Source organism: Dendropsophus ebraccatus, chromosome 15 (genome assembly GCF_027789765.1).
Source record: "Dendropsophus ebraccatus isolate aDenEbr1 chromosome 15, aDenEbr1.pat, whole genome shotgun sequence".
In the NCBI taxonomy this organism is placed as follows: domain Eukaryota; kingdom Metazoa; phylum Chordata; class Amphibia; order Anura; family Hylidae; genus Dendropsophus; species Dendropsophus ebraccatus.
This window is the reverse complement of record NC_091468.1, coordinates 35,051,120-35,071,529: the sequence shown is the minus strand read 5'-3', so window position 1 is coordinate 35,071,529 and position 20,410 is coordinate 35,051,120. Positions and strand designations below refer to the sequence as shown.

Genomic DNA, 20,410 nt, shown 5'->3' with positions numbered 1-20,410 from the left:
GACAATGGTTGTTAGTATTCAGTCCACAGTGCGGCAGGTCTGTTCCTTTTGTCCATCTAAGCTCAGTTTATTCATCTGTTCAGTGGCTGTTTTTTGGCTGCTTTCTTGTCAGGACCAGACAGGGGTCTTGTGATGGTGATCTCATGCATCGGCCTGTTTGTAGGAATACCTTTAAATCATTCATGTGCCATCTCTGTGTGTTTCATAGACTTTTTACAATGTGTAATTTTATTGCCATAAAAATAATAACCAAGCCAGCAGACATATAGGGTAAATGTCAGGAGCAGAAGAAATGATGGTTACGATGTGGAGGTGTGGGAAAGTCTGTTCCCTATGCAGGACAAAGCTGGAAGATAAGCCGCCACCTCTGAGGTCCATTTATCCTCTTACCGGTATCTTATATCAGTTTTTCTTAGAAATATTCTTTATTATAGAGTAATGCACCAGAGAGCTTCTATAACAACTGAGAACAGAGAGACTTCAGATCTCCAAAGCTTCATGGGAAAAAAATTAAAAATAAATATATATTTTACTGCCTCAGTTTGGACTAAATGTGTGTGTGTGTGTGTGTGTGTGTGTATATGTATATATATGTATATATATGTATATATATATATATATAATCATACACATACACACACAGTATAATGTAAAGGATGCCAAAAGCTGTCTACTAAACCACTGGCTCCAACCCCAAGAATAAAGAGGCGTACTCGCTGATGCGACAATTTCTTAATATAATGGAGCATGCATAAGAGGCACGAAATTGGCAGGTACACTGGGTCAATTGAAATAACTGTATTAACTACTTATACGATATAAAATACTGAAGATTCATTCATTCCTAATGGGGGATTTAAACACTGCAGAACTCAGGTTCTGTTTATCAATCGGGACCTTTTCATTGAAAAAATTGATGTATGATGGCATCCCAATTACAGCCAGTATAAAAATAAAAGTACTATATACACAAGTCCTGTCTGATTATTTTAAAATAGAAAAAGACAAGGTATTTTCTACAAATTTATTGTAATAGATGCAAAATAACAGGATTTACTGCACAGGTTGTAATGGCTGTGGGGATACTAACATCTATTACTGGCCCAGTTTGGACTAAATCTGAGCACATTTAGTCCACACACATGAGAGCAGCATATCAGGAGAAGTTTGATAAATGGGTGTGCAATTTGCAAAAAAAAAAAAAAATTAACTTGACTCCTACAAGTATAACTCTGTGTAGATAGGAATACCCATTTAAGTTGGTGGCATAAACAATCAGCATTTGAGGTATTGGGACTAAGACATTAAAGGGGTTATCCAGCGCTACAAAAACATGGCCACTTTCCCCCTACTGTCATCTCCAGTTTGGGTGGGGTTTTGAAACTCCGTTCCATTGAAGTAAATGGAGCTTAATTGCAAACTGCACCTGAACTAGAGACAACAGTAGGGGGAAAAGTGGCCATGTTTTTGTAGCGCTGGATAACCCCTTTAAAGCCATATACAGCATAATGCATTTCATGTAAGATGATAGTTCCATCCCTCTATGTATCTGGGTACTATAGCTCACTTACCTATTACTTTGAAATGTTGGGGTTTCCTGTTTCTATTGGTCCTTCTCCCACTTTCTGAAGTAATTGCCATAGATTGGATCCTCTAGGTGATCCACATATTATTAACCTCTATTTTTTTAGCTGTACATTCTATTTTTACGTCTCTTACACTCCTCTTCAGTGCCCTTTCCATCATGCCAGTCGATGGCATTTCTTAGGTTTCGTTCTGATTTTCCGTCTAGCATACTGATTGCTCATGTAAATGGCACTTTAGTTTTTACATAAATGATTCTACAATTTACAGCCTGATTTGGTGATGCTTCAGCGTCTAGGACAGTTTAACCTTTCAGAGGAAGCCATCCGTGAAAAGGCGATGTGTGACATATCTATGTCTCCGCTAGTACGGAGTCCAGGGCGACCGCACACTCCACACTATGGGGAGAAATGGGGCCGGTGTCACTTTCATGTCGTACTTTGACTTCATTGAGTTCTCCACAGCATCACTGGTAGGGGGACCCAGACACATGACGGAAAGGTTGTGTTGGGCACTTAGTCTGACAAGAGCTTTAGAATATGTAGAACACCATCTCCCTTCCTGCTGATACCCAGGATACCAATGCCATATTTACATGGGATGATTTGCTGTTTATACTTTTTTTTTTTTTTTTTTTTTTTTTTTTTGGGGGGGGGGGGGGGGGGGGGGAGTACCTAACATACTAAATTCCTACTGTTCTTCTTACTGATCATGGAGCCCACAGTAGACAAACCTTTTTTAGCTTTGTAGAGATCACTTCTCAGCAGTCATTTCCCAATTATCAGACAGGACTACAATGGATGGTGACACCTGTATTGTAAAATTGGAGGCAGATGACACAGGATCCACCATTAACGATAGGTGATGGTCACATGTCCTCTCCCTCTTAAACAGGTCACAGAGCATGTTCACTATCCTGTCCCATAGTAGGACCATGTAGAATATTATGTGCCATATGTCTGAATGCTGTTAAAGGGGATTTCTAAGGGGAACTGATTTGGTAGCCTATCCACAGAAATGGGTAATAACTGATTGGCGCTTTGCTGGCACCTGATATTACGACAGATACAGCACCTGGATGTAGACCAAGCATGAAGGGGGAAACCTCAGCTTTGTACACGGCAGCGCAGCTCCCATTGAAGTTGGGGGTCCCTAAGGTGTCGGCACCCTACCGATCAATTTGGTCTTGTGAATGTCAGAATGTGCCTTATTGCTGAAAACACAGGACACTTTGGGCATTTCTTATCGATGCTTAACTGGATTAGTGTAAAAATTATCTAACCGTAAATAGGTCATCTGTCCCCTGTGACTACAGATGTCACCAGAAACATTCACAAATCTTCCAATCTAGCGTCCCCATCTAGGAGAGTGATTACCCTGAGCGGAGGTGTTCTGCTTGTAGTCTGTGTTACCTCTGCTATTCCTGAGGCTTCTCATTAGGAATCTCTGGGAGGACAAACGTCTGCTTCAATCACTCACAGGAAAGGGATGCATGAGTAGCCGGCTGTGAGGGTAGTCAGATGGGCCGTGTCTCTGGCTTCATATTTAGGTCTGTTACTGCTTCTCCCCTCCAATTGGGAAGCCAATCTGGTACAGTGACTATATATATATATATATATATATATATATATATGTTCACACAGCATTTCTTTGACATGTATTCAGCTTTGAAATACCTGTAGAGAAAAATACATGTAATATGCACTCCATGGTTTTCAGTGAAATCCCTTAGTTCTAGTGTGTCTTGAAACCTATTACATTTTTTTTGCCATTCAGATTTTTGTTTAACTTATTTAACCATCCCTTCAAGGAATTAAATATACAAAAAATTAAATGCACCAGTCTCCCCTTGCTTTCAATGGGGTTTCTTACTTGAGTTGAGTGCTCCTACATTTAAAGAAGCAGGGGAAAAAAAATTATTTGGGGGTGGGGGGAAATTAAAAAGAGGTCATATTCACCCGCCCTGGGCCCCAGGCCGTGCCGTGTCTTGCTCCTAGGGCTCAGCCGGCTCCCTTCTAGGCTCTGCCTCCAGCTACGTCACGAGCTGGCTGACTGGTGCCCTGCTCAGCCAGTCACTGACTGGGGCAGGACACTGCTGCAGTCACTGATTGGCTGAGTAAGCTAAATCCCACCTGCTTGTGGCACCTGGGTGACACCTAGCAGGCTATGGGAGCCCTGTCATGCGGCACAACACAGGCACAGGGACAATTAAGCTTAGTGTCGTGTGTTTTGTTTTTTTCTTTTTTTACTATTTTCCCCCACTGCATGCACGTCATGATTTTTGCCCCCCCCCCCCCCTCCAGACTTCTTCCTTAAAGGGGTTGTCCAGCGTGGGGGCTATTTTTTCATATGGCCGTGGGAGGAGGTGGCTGAAAGAAAAGATGTCCACTCACCACCGGAGCGACGCGATGCGGGACCTGCCGCTGGAACCGGGGAGGTGAGTGGATGTCTTTTCTTTCAGCCACCTCCTCCCCAGCCATATGAAAAAATAGCCCCCACGCTGTACAACCCCTTTAAAGGAAGCCAATTAGCATGATTGTGCTAATATGGTTTCCTGTAGCACAGTATAAATCTACTGTGCAGCTCAGGGAACATACCTACCGAGGTAAGGCTAGGTTCACACTGCGTTTTCAGCATCCGTTTAACACATCCGTTTTTTGCAAAAAACGCATGAAAAACGGATTGCAAAAAACGGATTCATTTGTGTGCATCCGTTTTTCCATTGACTTCCATTATAAAAAAAAAACGGATCCGTTTTTTTTGACGGACCAAAACGGACAAAAAAACGTTGCTGACCCTATTTTTCTGGACGTTAAAAAAAACGGATCCGTTAAACGGATGCTGAAAACGCAGTGTGAACCTAACAGAGATACCTTTACATGGGGGGGAGATGTTTTATTACACTGTGAGGCAGGGAGAGGGGCAGAAACTAGTCATCTGGATGGGGAGCCACTTGGGACTGGTCACGGCTCTTAGCTTTTTAGTGCAATCTGAGAGGCCGCTAATGGGTCTCTCTGCCTGTCGGCCATCCCTGCAGAGCTCTGCTTGGTTCCCTTTAAGTGCTTACTCAAAACTACTTGCTTGTTTTTGTGTCCCTTTTACATATGTAAAGAAGTATTTTAATCATTTCAGGTGGACAATAATCTGAACCTGGACTTGTCTGATGATGAGGAACTAAGGGAACAGCTAGATATGCATTCAATAATTGTGTCCTGTATAAATGATGAGCCTCTCTTCACGGCTGAGCAGGTAAATCAAGGTTTCTTATTGCACACCTGCATACCTCTTAGTTCTTCTCTGCAAGGCTTCCATTGTTCTAGAACAGGGATGGAGACCTGCAGCTCCCTGTCTGATGCAAAACTAAAATTTCCCATCACGGCTGGACAGCCAAAGCCTAAGGACCACCATTAAAGAGCTTATCCAGGATTAGAAAAAGCATATGTCCTCTGTTACTGTGTGGTGTTGCAGCTCAAATAATTTGATATGAATGGGGATAACACCACACACAACTTAAGGACAAGAATGAAGCTGCTGTTGGAAGAAGGCCGCCATTTTTTTAAATTCTTAGTTTTGAACTGGAATATCTATCATTGGAAAGTATATAGAAAGCGGTATTCCTAGCTCGTAAAGATGACTTCCTAGCCCCCTCAGACCTGTGCGGCCAACAGAGGAAACCCGAAGACAGCAGCAGGAGTTGCACATTTTGTGTAACTCTCTAGTTGACTTTAATGGGAGTTTGCATAGACGGTGTCGCTCCATGACCAATGCTTCTCTATGGGGAGTGGTATGTCTGCTAATCACCAACAATACTAAACTAGATTCTGCAGAGATCTTTCTAACTTAAACAATGGCTGTAGTTCCTGTTTACTCTGTATGGGACATGTGTGCGATAAGTCTTCTTATCTTGCAATGTGGGATTGACAATTTTACAATCCACTTCTCTTGACAGGTCATTGAAGAGATTGAGGAAATGATGCAGGAGTCGCCTGATCCAGAAGAGGATGACACACCTTCTCAATCAGATCGTCTCTCTATGCTTTCACAAGAGATTCAGACGCTCAAAAAGTCTTCCACCAACAGCAGCTATGAAGATAGTAAGTAGCTATAACTAAAAAAACATTGTAAAATGCTGAGAAATCTGTTGGTGCTGTATAAATAAAAAATACTATTATAATTTATCCTGGAAAGAAAAGTGTAGATGGATCAGACTAATAAGTGATTTTTTTTCTTCTGTTATTGGATAGATCAAAACTTCTGGTGGAACACACATGCTATAATAAACCATATTTTTGGCTTTATAAGACGTACGTTTTAGCAAAAAAATATCTTGCTAAAAAGTGACCTTGTCTTATAATCTGCTGACATGGCGCCCTGTTCGGGCAAAGAGCTGATTCAGCACTATGCCCATCTACTGTCGAAACTGTGCAGCGACTGATAGCAGTCCTCTCCCTTCTCCTGCAGGGCACCAATCTGAGTAACCTGCAGGAGAGGAATCTGGAGGCATCACCTCCAGATTCCTACATGTAGAAGTCCCATCTGAGAACTCGGAAGGGAGCAGAAGGACCTGCAGGACCATCAGTGATGTCAGTCATGTGACACATGACTGGGAGGAATGTACAGCCCAGGTACAGATACTGTGCATGCAGCAGAGATGTGTGGGTATAATGTACTATCATGGAGAGGGTTAAAGTGGCCCTGTCATTTTAATAAACTTTGACCCCTTTACTGATTTAGACCACCAGGGAAGTTTAATTAGTAAGAAATATTATTTTTTTCCCATCTGTTTTCAGTTGTTTAAACCAGGGATGTGTCTTAGAGTCAGAGGTGTCTTTATAAAGCGAAAAATACAGTATATTCTAAAGAGTAGCTAAAATCTTAAATTGAATAAAATAGACTGCAATTCCTAAATATTAAGATACAATAACCCTTTAATAGTCCCACCATGGGGAAATTCAGTGTGTTACAGCAGCATAGATATTACACATACAAAAAGGTAAAGTAAAGGCATTACGGTTAAAGTAGACAAAGAGAAGAAAAAGGTAAAAAAGATACAATAAAACATTAGACTATTTTACTTCTTTTTGTGGAGTGATCTCTGCATAGGTCGGTGTTGGTTGTACAGCCTAACCGCTGCAGGAAGGAAGGACTTCCGATATCGCTCCTTCTCACACTTTGGGTGAATTATATGGTCACTGTTAGTACTGCCCTGGGCTATCACGGTCTCCTGCATAGGATGGGAGTCAAAGTCCTTCGCTCCCCCAGCACCTCCACCGGTTCCAGGGGGCTTCCAAGGACAGAGCTGGCCCTTCTGATCAGCTTGTCCAGTTTGTTCCTATCGCTACTTAAATACTGATGTTATGCCCAATGTTAGTAAAGAACTTCAAAAACTTGTGCTGCCGAGTCTATGGGCTCCAGATATCCAGATTTTCCCATGACAGGCTTTCTTCTTCTTCTTTTTTTTTATTTTTAAACTATTGACTCATTTCCTCCTCCTTGCCCTTTATTAGATCATGAGTTCCCAGATTGTACGTTATCATCCTCTGACAGGATCCAGCGGCTCTTGTAATACGCTCTTCAACCTATCCAGGAACAGACAGTCAATTCTCTTTTGGAGTATCATACGTGACTCCAGTTCATTAATATGTATTTTAGCATAGCTGAATATCCGACATGAAAGGCGTCTTCTAATTGCTTTGAGATTATTCACCGTCCTTGAGTAGAAAGCGCCTGGAGACGTGCAGCGTGCACAATCGTCCTGCACTTCTGACACCGAAAGAGGAACATAGCCAGTAGGGATACGAGCAAATGTTACTTCAAAGTGCTCCACATCTCCAAGCTAGAGAACCCTAGATTTAGAGAAGAGGTGTAAATGTGATAGGTTGTCAGATACTGGGAAATAAAGAAGAAACAATTAGTGTTTTTATTAGTATTAGTATATTATAGTATATAATTAGTATATTATATGTAATTCACTCCACTTTACATAAAAATATAACACCACCAGTATAAGAATGGGGTCTAAGGTGATAGTAAAATTTCCAGCACCCCAATCCTGCCTGGCACCGACGACACAAATTGGTGCTGTAAAGCATCTGTACAGTTATGAATGGCGCTGCACAGGGTTTGGGCTCAGTGCTTTGCCCGATCATTAGCCGCCCTGACTGTAGACCAGGGGTGGGGTACCCCGGAGCCCCTAAGACATCCTGATGCGGCCCGCGGATCTTCTGTGATGTGCACCACTCTGGTAGGGCAGGAGCCGGTGCGCAGAGCATCCTCCTGTGTCTGTGAATAAGACTGCTTTCAGACACAGGAGGCTGCTGTGCGCGCCGGCTCCTTCCCCACCAGAGCGGCGCGCGTCTTTTTCCTGCAGGCTGTATGCGAGGACATCATTTCATCGCACGCCGACTGCAGGAGAAGACTGGACTGCACAGACTAGAGCAGAGGACCTGGGCAGCGTGGAATCGGAGGAAAGGTGAGTGGGATGTTTATTTTTTTTATTTGGTACAGACACTGGAGGTCAACTACACTACCAGGGGCATCACTGGGGGTTAGCATCGGCTACTGGGGGAATCACTGGGGGTTAACATCAGCTACCGGGGGCAACACTGAGGGTTAACTACAGGGGCATTAGGGGAACAATACTTTGCCTTGCCCCGGGTGCTACCAACCCCCGCTACTAACTGCCGCACACAGTATAACATTGAGTGCAGTAGCCCTCGAATGATTTTAGTAATGCCCGGATGGCCCTCGACAGGGAAAAGGTTCCCCACTCCTGCTGTAGACTATTAGATGCAGGCACTTAGGCTGTTTTGTAGCATCCTATACCTTGAAAAAAGTGCCATTTTTAATGTTCTGGCCAAACAGTGATGGAATAATTGTGGTCTAACTGATCTATTTTCTCCCTGATTTCCATAGGGGTGAAGCAGATGTCTGTCGCGGAGTTAAATGATCTTCTGGAGGAAATTGAGATGGCCATTAAAGATTACTCGGAGGAACTGGTGCAACAGCTGGCTTTACGGGATGAGCTGGAGTTTGAAAAAGAAGTGAAGAACAGCTTCATCTCTGTCCTCATTGAAGTGCAGAACAAACAGAAAGAACACAAGGAGAATGTAAAAAAGAAGAGAAAGCTCAAAAGTAACAGCACACAGAATGGCAAACAAGACAAGGGTCATCTGCCCGGGACGGTAAGTCTTTGTCTGCCAGGCTGCAGCAAAGCCAGTAGTTCAGTGTTGCATGGAATTTAAAGCGATTGTACTGTAACCAAAACTGAAAATTTGACACATCCCCGAGGGTAGAGGTTATTGTCACACCAGGGGGCGCTGGGCACCTGCCTCCAGTGCTCCGCTCTTGGCTTGTGCTTAGGATGAACTTCGTGCAGTGTGGGAACCAGGTGGTGGTTTGCAAAAGCAGGTACTACAAAAAAAGATTTTCAGTCCTGGTGATGTTACATTCACTTTAAACTGAAGTCACAGAACAGTTGGTTGTCCTCCTCCCCTGCAGGGGGCAGCATGGTGCTATTAGTCCTCAGAGATCGGGCCATGTAATTAATGCAGGACATGGGAAATGTAGGACTAGATGCACCCCACAGATAGGGTAACTGTTTGGCTTGTATGTCAGGAACGTCTCCCTGACAGTATGTCTAATGCATGGGTCTCCAAACTGCGGCCCTCCAGCTGTTGGAAAACCACAATGCCCGTACAGCTAAAGCTTTGGCTGTCCAGGCATGATGGGGAATGTAGTATTGCAACAGCTGGAGGGCTGCAGTTTGGAGACCCATGGTCTAATGTATCTATAAAATTATATTAGCCACTGTAAATTTGTGGAAATAAATTAAGAGCCCTTAAAATTATAAATGAAAGCCCATTGATTATAATGGTAAAGTAAGTAGCCGATTGACACCATAATGGTTAAGAACTGCTTAGAGAATTCTTATATTTTTAAAGAAACGTATCCGTCCTTTCATGCTGTCTGAACCAAGTGCCATTGGGCTGTCCCTGGCAGCACTTCCTCGCTTGTCAGGTGGGGCTGGAGAAGATGCCAGGAACCACCCATAGACTTTTTATTCATGAAAATGAGAACATGTTCCTTTGGAATAAGAGAATTCTCTAAGCAACTTCTTAAAGGGGTAGTCCACCCAAAAAAAATTTCTTTCAAATCAACTGCTGCCATGAAGTGCCAGAGATTTGTAATTTACTTCTATTAAAAAATCTCAAGCCTTCCACTACTTTTCAGCTGCTGTATGCCCAACAGGAAGTTGTATTATTTCCAGTCTAGAGAGCAGGAGGGGTTGTCTATGGGCATTTGCTGCTGCTCTGGACAGTTCCTGACATGGACAGAGGTGGCAGCAAAGAGCACTGTGTCAGACTGGAAAGAAAACACCACTTCCTGCTGGACACACAGCAGCTGATAAGTACTGGAAGACTTAAGATTTTTTAATAGAAGTGAATTACAAATCTCTGGCACTTTATGGCACCAATTGATTTGAAAGAAAAATTTTTTTGGTGGACTACCCCTTTAACCATTATAGAGAGCTGCCATTGCCTGGCTACTGCTGATTTATTTTTATTTTATTTTTTTTTTATTTTATTTTTTTTTTTTGCCAGGAGAGGTTGTGGCCAGCTCTCCATTTCCCCTGCACCTCCATATGACCATTCATTGGTTGGATGGACTGGGTATACCAGAACCCCTATGTATTAGCCGTTTGTTGCCTCTCCTCTTTAGCCCTTTCCTCTCAATTCTTTGCACAGTTATATGATGAATTTCTGAATATATGATGAATTTCTGATCTTAATATCCTAAGGACTTTAGGAAACTACAAGCAGCTAATGTTTTAGTTATACATGTAAGCCTATGTAGCGTTGTAGCGTTTACAGTGATCCATTTCTGTTGTGCTCCGTTCTAGACGATGGTCAGAGTATAATTAGTTGTTCATCTGCGCCTAAAGATTTAATCCCCCCCCCCTTCCTCGCATGTGAATTTATCTTTGAGAAATGGACACATCACTTCTGGCTGAATGCTGTCCTACGCTGAACTGAGATGACCCGAGGCAGGGATAAGAGAGGACAAGAGCAGGAGCGTGCCGCAATATGTACAGTCATATTTCCAGAACGCTTCCAAAGTCACATTGGAGACCACACATAGCTTTCAGCATTACAAGAGCTGTAGTTATAATACAGTGTATCTGAGGTCCTAAAAATCTTTAATTGCACTAAATGATATACTTACGTTGTATCTGTCTTTAGTTATGTTCTTGACTAATCTTGCACAACATCTAACAACTAACTAACCTTCTTCTTTCTCTTCCTTCCTTTACTGCTTGCTGTGCTTCTGTGCTTAAGCGTTTCAGCATGGAAGGTTTGTCAAACGTCATACAGAATAGTTTTCGACAGACTTTTGGGAGTTCAGGTGGAGAGAAACAGGTGCTGGGATGTCTCTTCTCTTCTTTTCTTTTCTCTTCCTTCATCCTCTTCTGTTTTTCCTTTTTATTTCTTTGTTTCTGTTCTTTAGTTTACTCATAGTGGTTAGTTAGTTGTACTGTGCATATTAAGGCTCTGGGAGTTTGAGGACCTGATACTGTAACTCATTCTATAAACTCTGAAGCCGAGATATCCAGCCTTTTGTAGTACAGTCTACAGTCTTCTAAACACAACAAATGGTGTGTACCATTTCTGAATATTACAAGCGACATGTATCTTTTTGTAAGAGGTAGTTTTTCTAACACTCCTCATTGGAGTCAGAGGGAAACTGTCCGTCAGTGTACACACATTGTATAGAATAATGGCTGTAATTCACTATGACTGTCCATATAATGAAGATGCTTGTTATTTTGCACCTGCTTTTGCAAAATACGGCCCTGGTTTTCTTCGTGTGTGTACATGGGGAGCAGTGCTATTTCTAGCAATTATATAACTTGTATACGGCATTTTTCTCCCTGGTTACCCCTCTGCAGTTTCTACCATCTACATGTCCTCTTTCTCCCTGTACTTCCTCTCCTCCTCACCCCTCCCCTCTCCAAAGACTTCTGTTTGCTGCAGCTGAAAACCTGTCTTCACCGCTAAAGACGACAGATTCCCCTTAGTGATGAACAGATAAGTTGAGTGTATGGTGTAAGATGGGAGCCTTGTAAGTGGAGGAGGGTCTTATATCCGCTTGTATATAAAGTTGCTTGAAAGTTCCAAGTAAGGCTGGGTTCACACTACGTTTTTGTAATACGTTTTTTCAATCAGTTTTTTGCACAAAACGGATGAAAAATGGATGCAACTGTGTGCATCAATTTTTCCATTGACTTCTATAAAAAAAAAAAAAGAACAGATCAAAACGGATCCTTTTTTTTTGACGGACACGAAAACATGGTCGACCACGTTTTTGTGTCCGTCAAAAAAAACTGTTCCGTGTTGATCCTTTTTTTTTTTTTTTTTTATAATGGAAGTCAATGGAAAAATGGATGCACACAGTTGCATCTGTCTTTTTCATCCGTTTTTCATCCACTTTTTTTTTTTTTTGCAAAAAATGGATTGCAAAAACGTAGTGTGTACCCAGCCTAACACTTCAAATTTGAAATGATTTGTTCAGACTTTTTAGACCGCTGTCAACAGACCTGCAGTCACTCATGTGACCCCGGCTGGCGCCATAAATGAGATTGGATTCAGGTGGGGGTGCTTCCCCTTTTTGGCAAAATAAAGTACAGCAGGAAGATATAATAACTATCTCCATTACACCAGTCAATAAAGTCTTTACTATCGGATAGTGCAGCAGGAAAAGTGTGGAATGAGTACACTTGTCCATGATAGGATGGTATCCTTGCATTTAAAAAAAAAAAAAAAGTTCATTACATCAGTATGATTTAGAATGTGCAACCTTTCCTCCCTCCTTTCCTTCATCTAGTGGATTTTTGTCAGTATCTGTGCTACTTTAAAGGGATTATCCAACGCTACAAAAACATGGCCACTTTCTTCCAGAGACAGCCCCACTCTTGTCTCCAGCTTGGGAGGGGTTTTGCTGCTCAGTTCCATTGAAGTGAATGGAGCAAAAAAATTAATAAAAATAATCAAAATTACAATATTTTTTTTTGTTAATCCCACCCCCTAAAAAATATAGATAAAAGCCGTCACATAACTCCATTGGCGAAAAAATTAAAATATTGCTGCTCTTACAATATGCAAGACACAAACAGTATTTATAGTATAAATGCTATAAACTATAACAAAAGCTTTAAAAATGGATATCGCTGTAATCGTACCGATCTAACGAATAACGATAACGTCATATGTAACATATAGTAAACGGCCTACAAAAAAATGGTGAAAAACTGCTGCTAAATTGTGTTTTTTATTCGTACCACCTCATAAAAAATGCTATAAAAAAATGAGCAGAGTGTCACATGTCCCCCAGAATGGTACCGATGGAAACGTCAACTTGTCTTACACAAATATTTTGGCACCCCAAGGCCTCTGTGTCATGGTGTAATGACTTAAAAAAACCCTCAAATAAAAAAAGGCCCCAAAATTCAGGTGACGCACTGCTGCCACATATGGGGGATTTCTAGAAACATTGGAATAAGGGGAATAAATAGTGAGTGGTATTTCTCAGTGAAAATAGTATGTGTAAAAGTAAAACATTTATTAAAATAGTTTGGTTTGATCAATTCATATACAGACACTCTGGTGTTGATTTTTAATATAGGCCTGGCGGCATTGGTATCAGCCATAGATGGGATGTGCAGCCGTTCCATTCTCTCCAGTTCGTATTTATTAAAATAGAATATCTGTCAAAATATTGAAAATTTTAAATTTCCCCTCCAACTTGCTTAAATTTCTGCAAAACACCTAAAGGGTTAATAAACTTATGAAATGTTACTTTGAATACTTTGAGGGGTGCAGTTTTTACAGTGGAGGGATTTATGGGGGTAACTAACATACAGGCCCACAAATCCACTACAGAACTGAACTGGTCCCTAATAAAATCAGAGCTGAAATTTTCATGAAAATTTAAAAAATCGCTGCAAAATTTCGAAGCTCTCTAACATCCTAACAAGTAAAAGGACGTTCACCAAATGAGGTCACCATAAAGCAGACATGTTGTAGATGTTGCAGTAATAATTATTTCATGTGGCATGACCATCTTTCTTAGGAAAAGAGAATTTTGAATATAAAGAAATTTTTCACATTTTTGCGCAAATGTTTTGATTTTTATAAAAAAAACTATTGAGTGTATTAACCAAAGTATACCACAAACATAAAGAGGAATATGTTCCGAAAAAACAATCTCAGAATAACCGCGATAGTTAAAAGCATTGCAGAGTTATAACTACATAAAGAGAGACAGGTCAGATTTGAAAAATAGGCCCCGGGCATTAAGGCCAAAACAGGCTGTGGAGGCAAGGGGTTAAGATATTTCAGGTTTAATGGAAAAGGACACATTATAGGTTGCCTAGTTAGATTTGTGGGATAAGTGCTTCCCATAATAGAAACTGATCAGACAGATGAAGTGCCAATTACCAGGTAGACACCGCCATCTGGCCTCCTTCACTGCCCCCTCCTACACTTCTATAGCAAACAGAAAACCTTTACATGCATGAATTTGAATATGTGGGGTATGCATATATGTTTGTTTAGGGACATGAGCAAATCCTGAAAAGAACACCGGGAAATGTCCTACTGTAGACTGAGCAATGGGGGGAGGCTCCTGCTGCAGCCAATTGCTTTACAGTCAGACCGTAAGGAGGAGAGGAGACATGGCAGCTAAGATTTCATCACAGATTTCTCCGTTTTAAAGAGGATGTACCACCCGGTACATCCTCTTTTTAACCTGAACCCACGTTTCCCCGTGCCGTCGCCGATCGGTAGGTGGGTTCAGGTTAAAGAGGATGTATCGGGTGGTACATCCTCTTTAAGTTCACTGTGACAGCTCTTACAACAATAGGATGAAAGGAGAAGTGAAGGGTCCTATAAGACAAAGTGATTTTTAACGATAAACGATCGCAAACTAGATTAACCTGAAATCATTCAACGTATTACACAGAACAATAGTCGTTGGTTATGATTGTTTACGCCATCTGATCCCAGAAAAAAAAATCAATGCCTGCAGTTACACTGGGCGATTATTGTGTAAATTCAAACGCTATAACAATATTCCACACAATAATTGTCCCGTGTAACAGGGCCCTCAGGTAGCTCTAGGATATTTTTTTTAATTTGTGTTCCTTGTTCCATTAACTAAACACCACATACACTAGTGACTTGTGTTCCATTTTTCTATGTTAAGTAAATATTTGTAATGGTTTAGTAATTCTTCTTTTTCTTTTTTTAAATTTTTCACAGTATTTAACAACGGTTATCCCTTACGAAAAGAAAAATGTCCCTCCTTCTGTTGAGGACCTCCAAATACTAACTAAAAGTAAGCACAAACAAATGGAATTGATTGTTATTGGGTCTTAAAGATGGTTTTTTTTGTGTGTGTGTGTGGCGGGGGGGGGGGGGGTTATATATATTATATAGTTTTTTATTTTTTTTTTGTATATGTGCTTTAAGGGCTGCCATCTTGCCTAAACCATTTTTACATTTTTTTTTACAGAAGGCTTTATGGATTATCAGCACCAATAGACAGGGCATAGCCTATAGAGGTCATTCCGCAGGGTGTAAACAGCAGCTATTTTGTGTGAGTGAGAGATCATAGCCTACTGGGTCTTTTGGTACAACGCGTGCGAAGATTTAAAGGCAAGCGATCGGCACAATTTTGCTGATTAAGCTCCCAGCAATGCTGCATAGATGTAAGCAGGCCTTCTATCATATATGGTGTTACTTGCTTGTTTTTTTGTCCTGGTCTCTAGTCGTGGCTCTCTGCCTGTCTTCGCATTCTGCAGGGGAAATGACACTTTGCATTTCAACTATCCCTGCAGAGAGCCGTGACTAGTCAAGGCCCGGACACAGGCCAGATGACTAGTTCACGGCCCTCCCTCTGCACCGCGCTCCAAAGTAAGCAATGTTTTACCTGAATATAAAGCTACCAAGCAAGGACTGCCAGATATGGTAGGAGACCTGCTTAACACCTTCAAGACCCAGCCCAAGATGACCCAAATGACTGCGCCAATTTTAATTTTTGCGAGTTCGTTTTTTCCTCCTCCCCGTCTAAGAGCTCTAGCACTCTAATTTTTCTATCTACAGGGCCATGTAAGGTCTTGTTTTTTTTTTTTGTAATGTCTCCTTTCATTCTACCATAACATGTATGATGGAATCCCAAAATATAAATTTATGAAAATATAAATTGGGGAAATTGAAAAAAAGAATGTAATATGGTAACGTTTGGGGGGGTTCCTGTGTATACGTAATGCACTATATGGTAAAAGGGACATGATACCATTATTCTATAGGTCACCCCGAACACAACCATATGTAGGTTTACACAGATTTTGTAAAGTTTTATTTTTTTATGAAATTGTGACGTTTGATCACTTTTTATTAATCCTGGCACTTTTTTTTTTTTTGCCCTGTTTTCGTTTACGCCGTTTGCCATACGGAATGACAATTATATTTTAATAGATCGGACAATTATGTACGCCCCTTTATATAATAGGTTTATTTATTTTTTATATTATGGGATAGGGGGTGATTTTAATTTTTACTGGGGGAAGGGTTTCGGGGTATTTTTTACTTAAAGTGTCACTGTCGTGAATTTTTTTTTTTTTTGCAGAAATCAATAGTCCAGGCGATTTTAAGAAACTTTGTAATTGGGTTTATTATCCGAAAAATGCATTTTTATCATGAAAGAGCAGTTTGAAGCTCTCCCCCCTGTCTTCATTGTTCTCCTATGGAGAGAGCTAAAGAAAAGACCAAAACAGGACAACAAAGAGTTAATCTACAAATCCCTCACGGGATATCTCTTGTGACAGTCACCAGTGACCTGTCTTAGCTCAGATTACAGCTGTCACCCAGCTCCGTGCCTGTAATCCTCTGTTATCTGCTTTCTGCTGCCGGCTAACTCCCTCCTTCCTCCTCCCCCCTCCCCTCTCCCTAGAACAGACAGGGTACGACTCCTGCAACAAGTCACAATTTTCAGATTTTTCAGAGTGGATGAAAAAGAGGAAGGAGGGGGGGGACCTGGGAAAAGGCTTTTTACATGCAGATAATGGCAGATTTGGCTAATAAACCCAATTACAAAGTTTCTTAAAATCGCCTGGACTATTGATTTCTGCAAAAAAAAATAAAAAATACGACAGTGACTCTTTAAGTCCCCTTGGGGGACTTTTACATGCAATCATTAGACTGCAAACACTGGTCAATGCTATACCGTAGGCATAGCATTGATCAGTGTTATAGGTGATCTGCTCATTGAGCCTGCCTTTGGCAGACTCAATGAGCAGAGTGCCTGTCGGACCGCACAGAGGAAGGTAAGTCCGGTGGTCCAGCACAGCAATCAGGACCCCCACAGTCACACTGCAGGGGTCCCGATCGGTAAGTGACAGGAGCTGCTCCTGTCACTTACACTTAAACACTGTGATCGGTGCAGCCTGTCATAAACTGTGAGGGCCCAGCTGCTAATTGCAGCTGGCCCCTACCTGCTATGAAGCGCGCTCAGATCTGGAGTGCTCTTCATAGCACATCAGTGACTCAGGATGTACAGGTACATCCAGGGTCGTCTGGTGATAGGCGGCCAAGGCGCATCCGTACGTCCTAGGTCATCTAGGGGTTAATGGTTGTTAGTATGTTGCTGCTAAATAAAACAACAAACATGTCATGCTTACCTGTCCACGCTCCCTCATTGTCCTCTTCAGGTGTCGGGGCTGTCCCATCTTCCGGCAGTGATTGGCTGAGTGGGCTGTCACTCCTGAGATGAGTTTGTCTTTCAAGTAGAGGCTCTGCAGCCATTGGGGGACACTGGTGACCCTAGAGGAGCAAACAAAGTGCGGAAAGGAAAGGATAACAGGTTTATTGTATTATATGCACCAGCAGCAATATGTTAAAGGCAGATCGCCAAACAGGCCCACATTTATGCAGCGGAATAATATATATATTTTATGTATATGTGTGTGTGTTGCATATAAATTTTGTTTCCCCCTGTTAAGAAAGGTTGGAAAATGGGGAAGTATTGTAATTTCCCATCTTGTTAAGGAGCGTCTGATGGCATTATACTGTACATCTCGTGCAGTAAATCTCTTTTCACAAAGCTTTTTCATCTTGTTAAGCAGTGATTGATGATTGCCGCCTCCGCTGGAGCGTAGACTGATATAAATGTATACTGCTGCATCATTTAGAGCTGCAGAAATGGGAGCCATTGTAATTGGTTGCTCAGTGAAGGCCGTATACAGTGGATTTATGTTTATTTTATTTGCAGTTCTCCATGCAATGAAAGACGACAGTGAGAAAGTACCAACGTTGCTAACAGACTACATATTAAAAGGTAATGTCTATTAAAGTAGTTACTATACATATTATATGAAAGCTTTACCTGGGCTTTGAGCAAAATGAACTCCGAAATTCCACAAGAATCGAATCTGCTCCACTGTTTTTCTTTTTTTTTTTTTTCTTTCTTTTTGGGACAGTCCTCTTATGTTTTCTCCTCATTCATCCGCTCCTAATGCTGTGGAACAAACATGGATGATACTGGACTGTCTTACAGACAATCTAATATGATAACTGGAACAAATCCAAGATGTATCCCTATATGAAATACACCTATCACAGCGGCTGTCCCCATGCCGTCGTCTGTTCTGTGACAGGCTGTAGGATTCCTCTGCTCTCATTATAGCGAGAGAATACATTATTGAACAAAGGAAATCTATAGCTGAAGATGTTAACCCTCTGGAGATTTCCATTTTTTTCTGAATAATGTAAATAATCCACATCTCTGGGGGGGAGGGCGGTGTATGTGTGTGTGTAATCAAATTTCTATATATATATATATATATATATAATATATATATATATATATATATATATATATATATATATATATATATATATATATATATAACATTTCTTTGGCACAGGTGTCAAACTCGTGACTCTGTGGCCGTTGCAAAACTATAATTCCCATCATACCTGGACAGAAGGCTTTGGCTGTCTAGGCATTAAAGGAATTGTCGTTTTGCAGCAGCCGTGAGTTTGACACAAGAGCTGAGCAAACTTCGAGCGCACTCTGGTTCGTCCAAACCCAAGCCTGTGGCATGTGATTACTGCTGGCTTAGGAATTTGGATGCAGTCATAGGGAGTCCTGCAAACCATGGATACAGCTATAGGCTGTTTCTATGTTTTCCAGAATATCCTAGGGCTGCATCCTACTTCAGCCACCTGTAATCGCATGCCACAGGTTTGGGTTTGGACGAACCAGAGCGTGCTCGAAGTTTACCCAACTCTAGTAGTGATGTCAGCTGACACAGGACAGATCACTTCCTGGGACAAAACACATATGGCCCAGCTGCAGCAATGTAACCTATCCCTATAGTAGAACTGGGATAAAACACTGAATAAATACAGATGGTGAATGTGCATTAAATGGGCTGTGTTTTTTTTTTTTTAAAGATATTTCCAGAATATCCACTTCAGCAGTGTTCGCATGTGTTGTAATAAATCACCACTTGCTTTTATAACTTCTAAAGTGGTATCCGGATCTGGATGCCACATGACAACTGTCTGCATATTTCTGTATGATAAAACCCTTGGGAATATTTGAATTCCTGCTTCGTTATAGAAGGTTAAGAGATATCGCTCATATTAAAGGGGTCTTTCAGCATTAGAAAAACAAAGCCACTTTCTTCCAGAGACAGCCCGACTCTTGTCTCCAGTTTGGGTGGGGGGATTGCAACTTGGTTCCATTGAAATGAATGGAGCTGAATTGCAAACTACACCTGAACTGGAGACAAGAGTGGTGATGGAAGAAAGTGTTCTTGTTCTTCTAATGCTGGATAACCCCTTTAAAGCCAAGAGCTGGCAGACATATTCCTTTAAAATGGCTTGTGCCTAAAGTACATTGGCTTTCAGTCTCCTGGGATGTATCCAACCCCTATATATTGTTGCTGATAACATTTATTTACTGCTATAAGGGAAATCTTTAGTCAGGACAGACCTACTGATATTAGTGTCTATATATTCCATGGTCCTATATCCCAGTAGATCACTGGGTAGCCACATCTGACCCAGTTTATAGTGGTCCATGCATTATAGTTAGAGATGAGCGAACTGGGTTCAGGTTCGAGTCCATCCGAACCTGAACAATCGGTATTTGATTAGCTGGGGCTGCTGAAGTTGGATAAAGCTCTAAGGTTGTCTGGAAAACATGGATACAGCCAATGACTATATCCATGTTTTCCACATAGCCTTAGGGCTTTATCCAACTTCAGCAGCCACTGCTAATCAAATGCCGAACGATTGGGTTCGGATGGACTCGAGCACGCTCCAGGTTCGCTCATCTCTAATTATAGTGTATGAAAGGTAAGGAAGTAGCCTAGTGACCACATTTCTTTCTGTTTATCCTATAAACTGTAATGAAGAATGACAGAGTATGCATAGCCATTTCTCCTCTGGACCCCAGACCCAGCTGCTGGACCCCCACAGTCTCCTTTGTGGCATATATGCTGATCTGAGACATTTATGGCATATCCTACAGTCCAGAGGAATACTTTGACTTCCATTCAGTACAGGAAAATACTATGATCTACAGCTGTCATTTCATTGTTCAAGTATAAAGTGTCAGTACAGTAAGTTGCAGAGATGTTATAGCCATATATAACATTTCTGAAAGATGAATAAGCAAAAGAAGAGCCTGTGGAGCCTCATTTAAGAGTCTCAAAACACAGGACTAGCCAGATATCCCTCTGGGAAGGACTTAGCCA

At 41.4% G+C, this 20,410-nt stretch overlaps 1 protein-coding gene across 1 annotated transcript in view; it reads left to right on the top strand.

The window, feature by feature from the left end:
* Nucleotides 1-20,410, top strand: part of FEZ2 (fasciculation and elongation protein zeta 2) — a 40,278-nt gene that overhangs the window by 16,153 nt on the left and 3,715 nt on the right. The window contains exons 3-7 of the mRNA XM_069954931.1: nt 4,717-4,833; nt 5,534-5,678; nt 8,500-8,768; nt 14,904-14,979; nt 17,914-17,979. Coding sequence (XP_069811032.1) covers nt 4,717-4,833; nt 5,534-5,678; nt 8,500-8,768; nt 14,904-14,979; nt 17,914-17,979 — 673 coding nt within the window. The remainder of the gene's footprint in view (nt 1-4,716; nt 4,834-5,533; nt 5,679-8,499; nt 8,769-14,903; nt 14,980-17,913; nt 17,980-20,410) is intronic.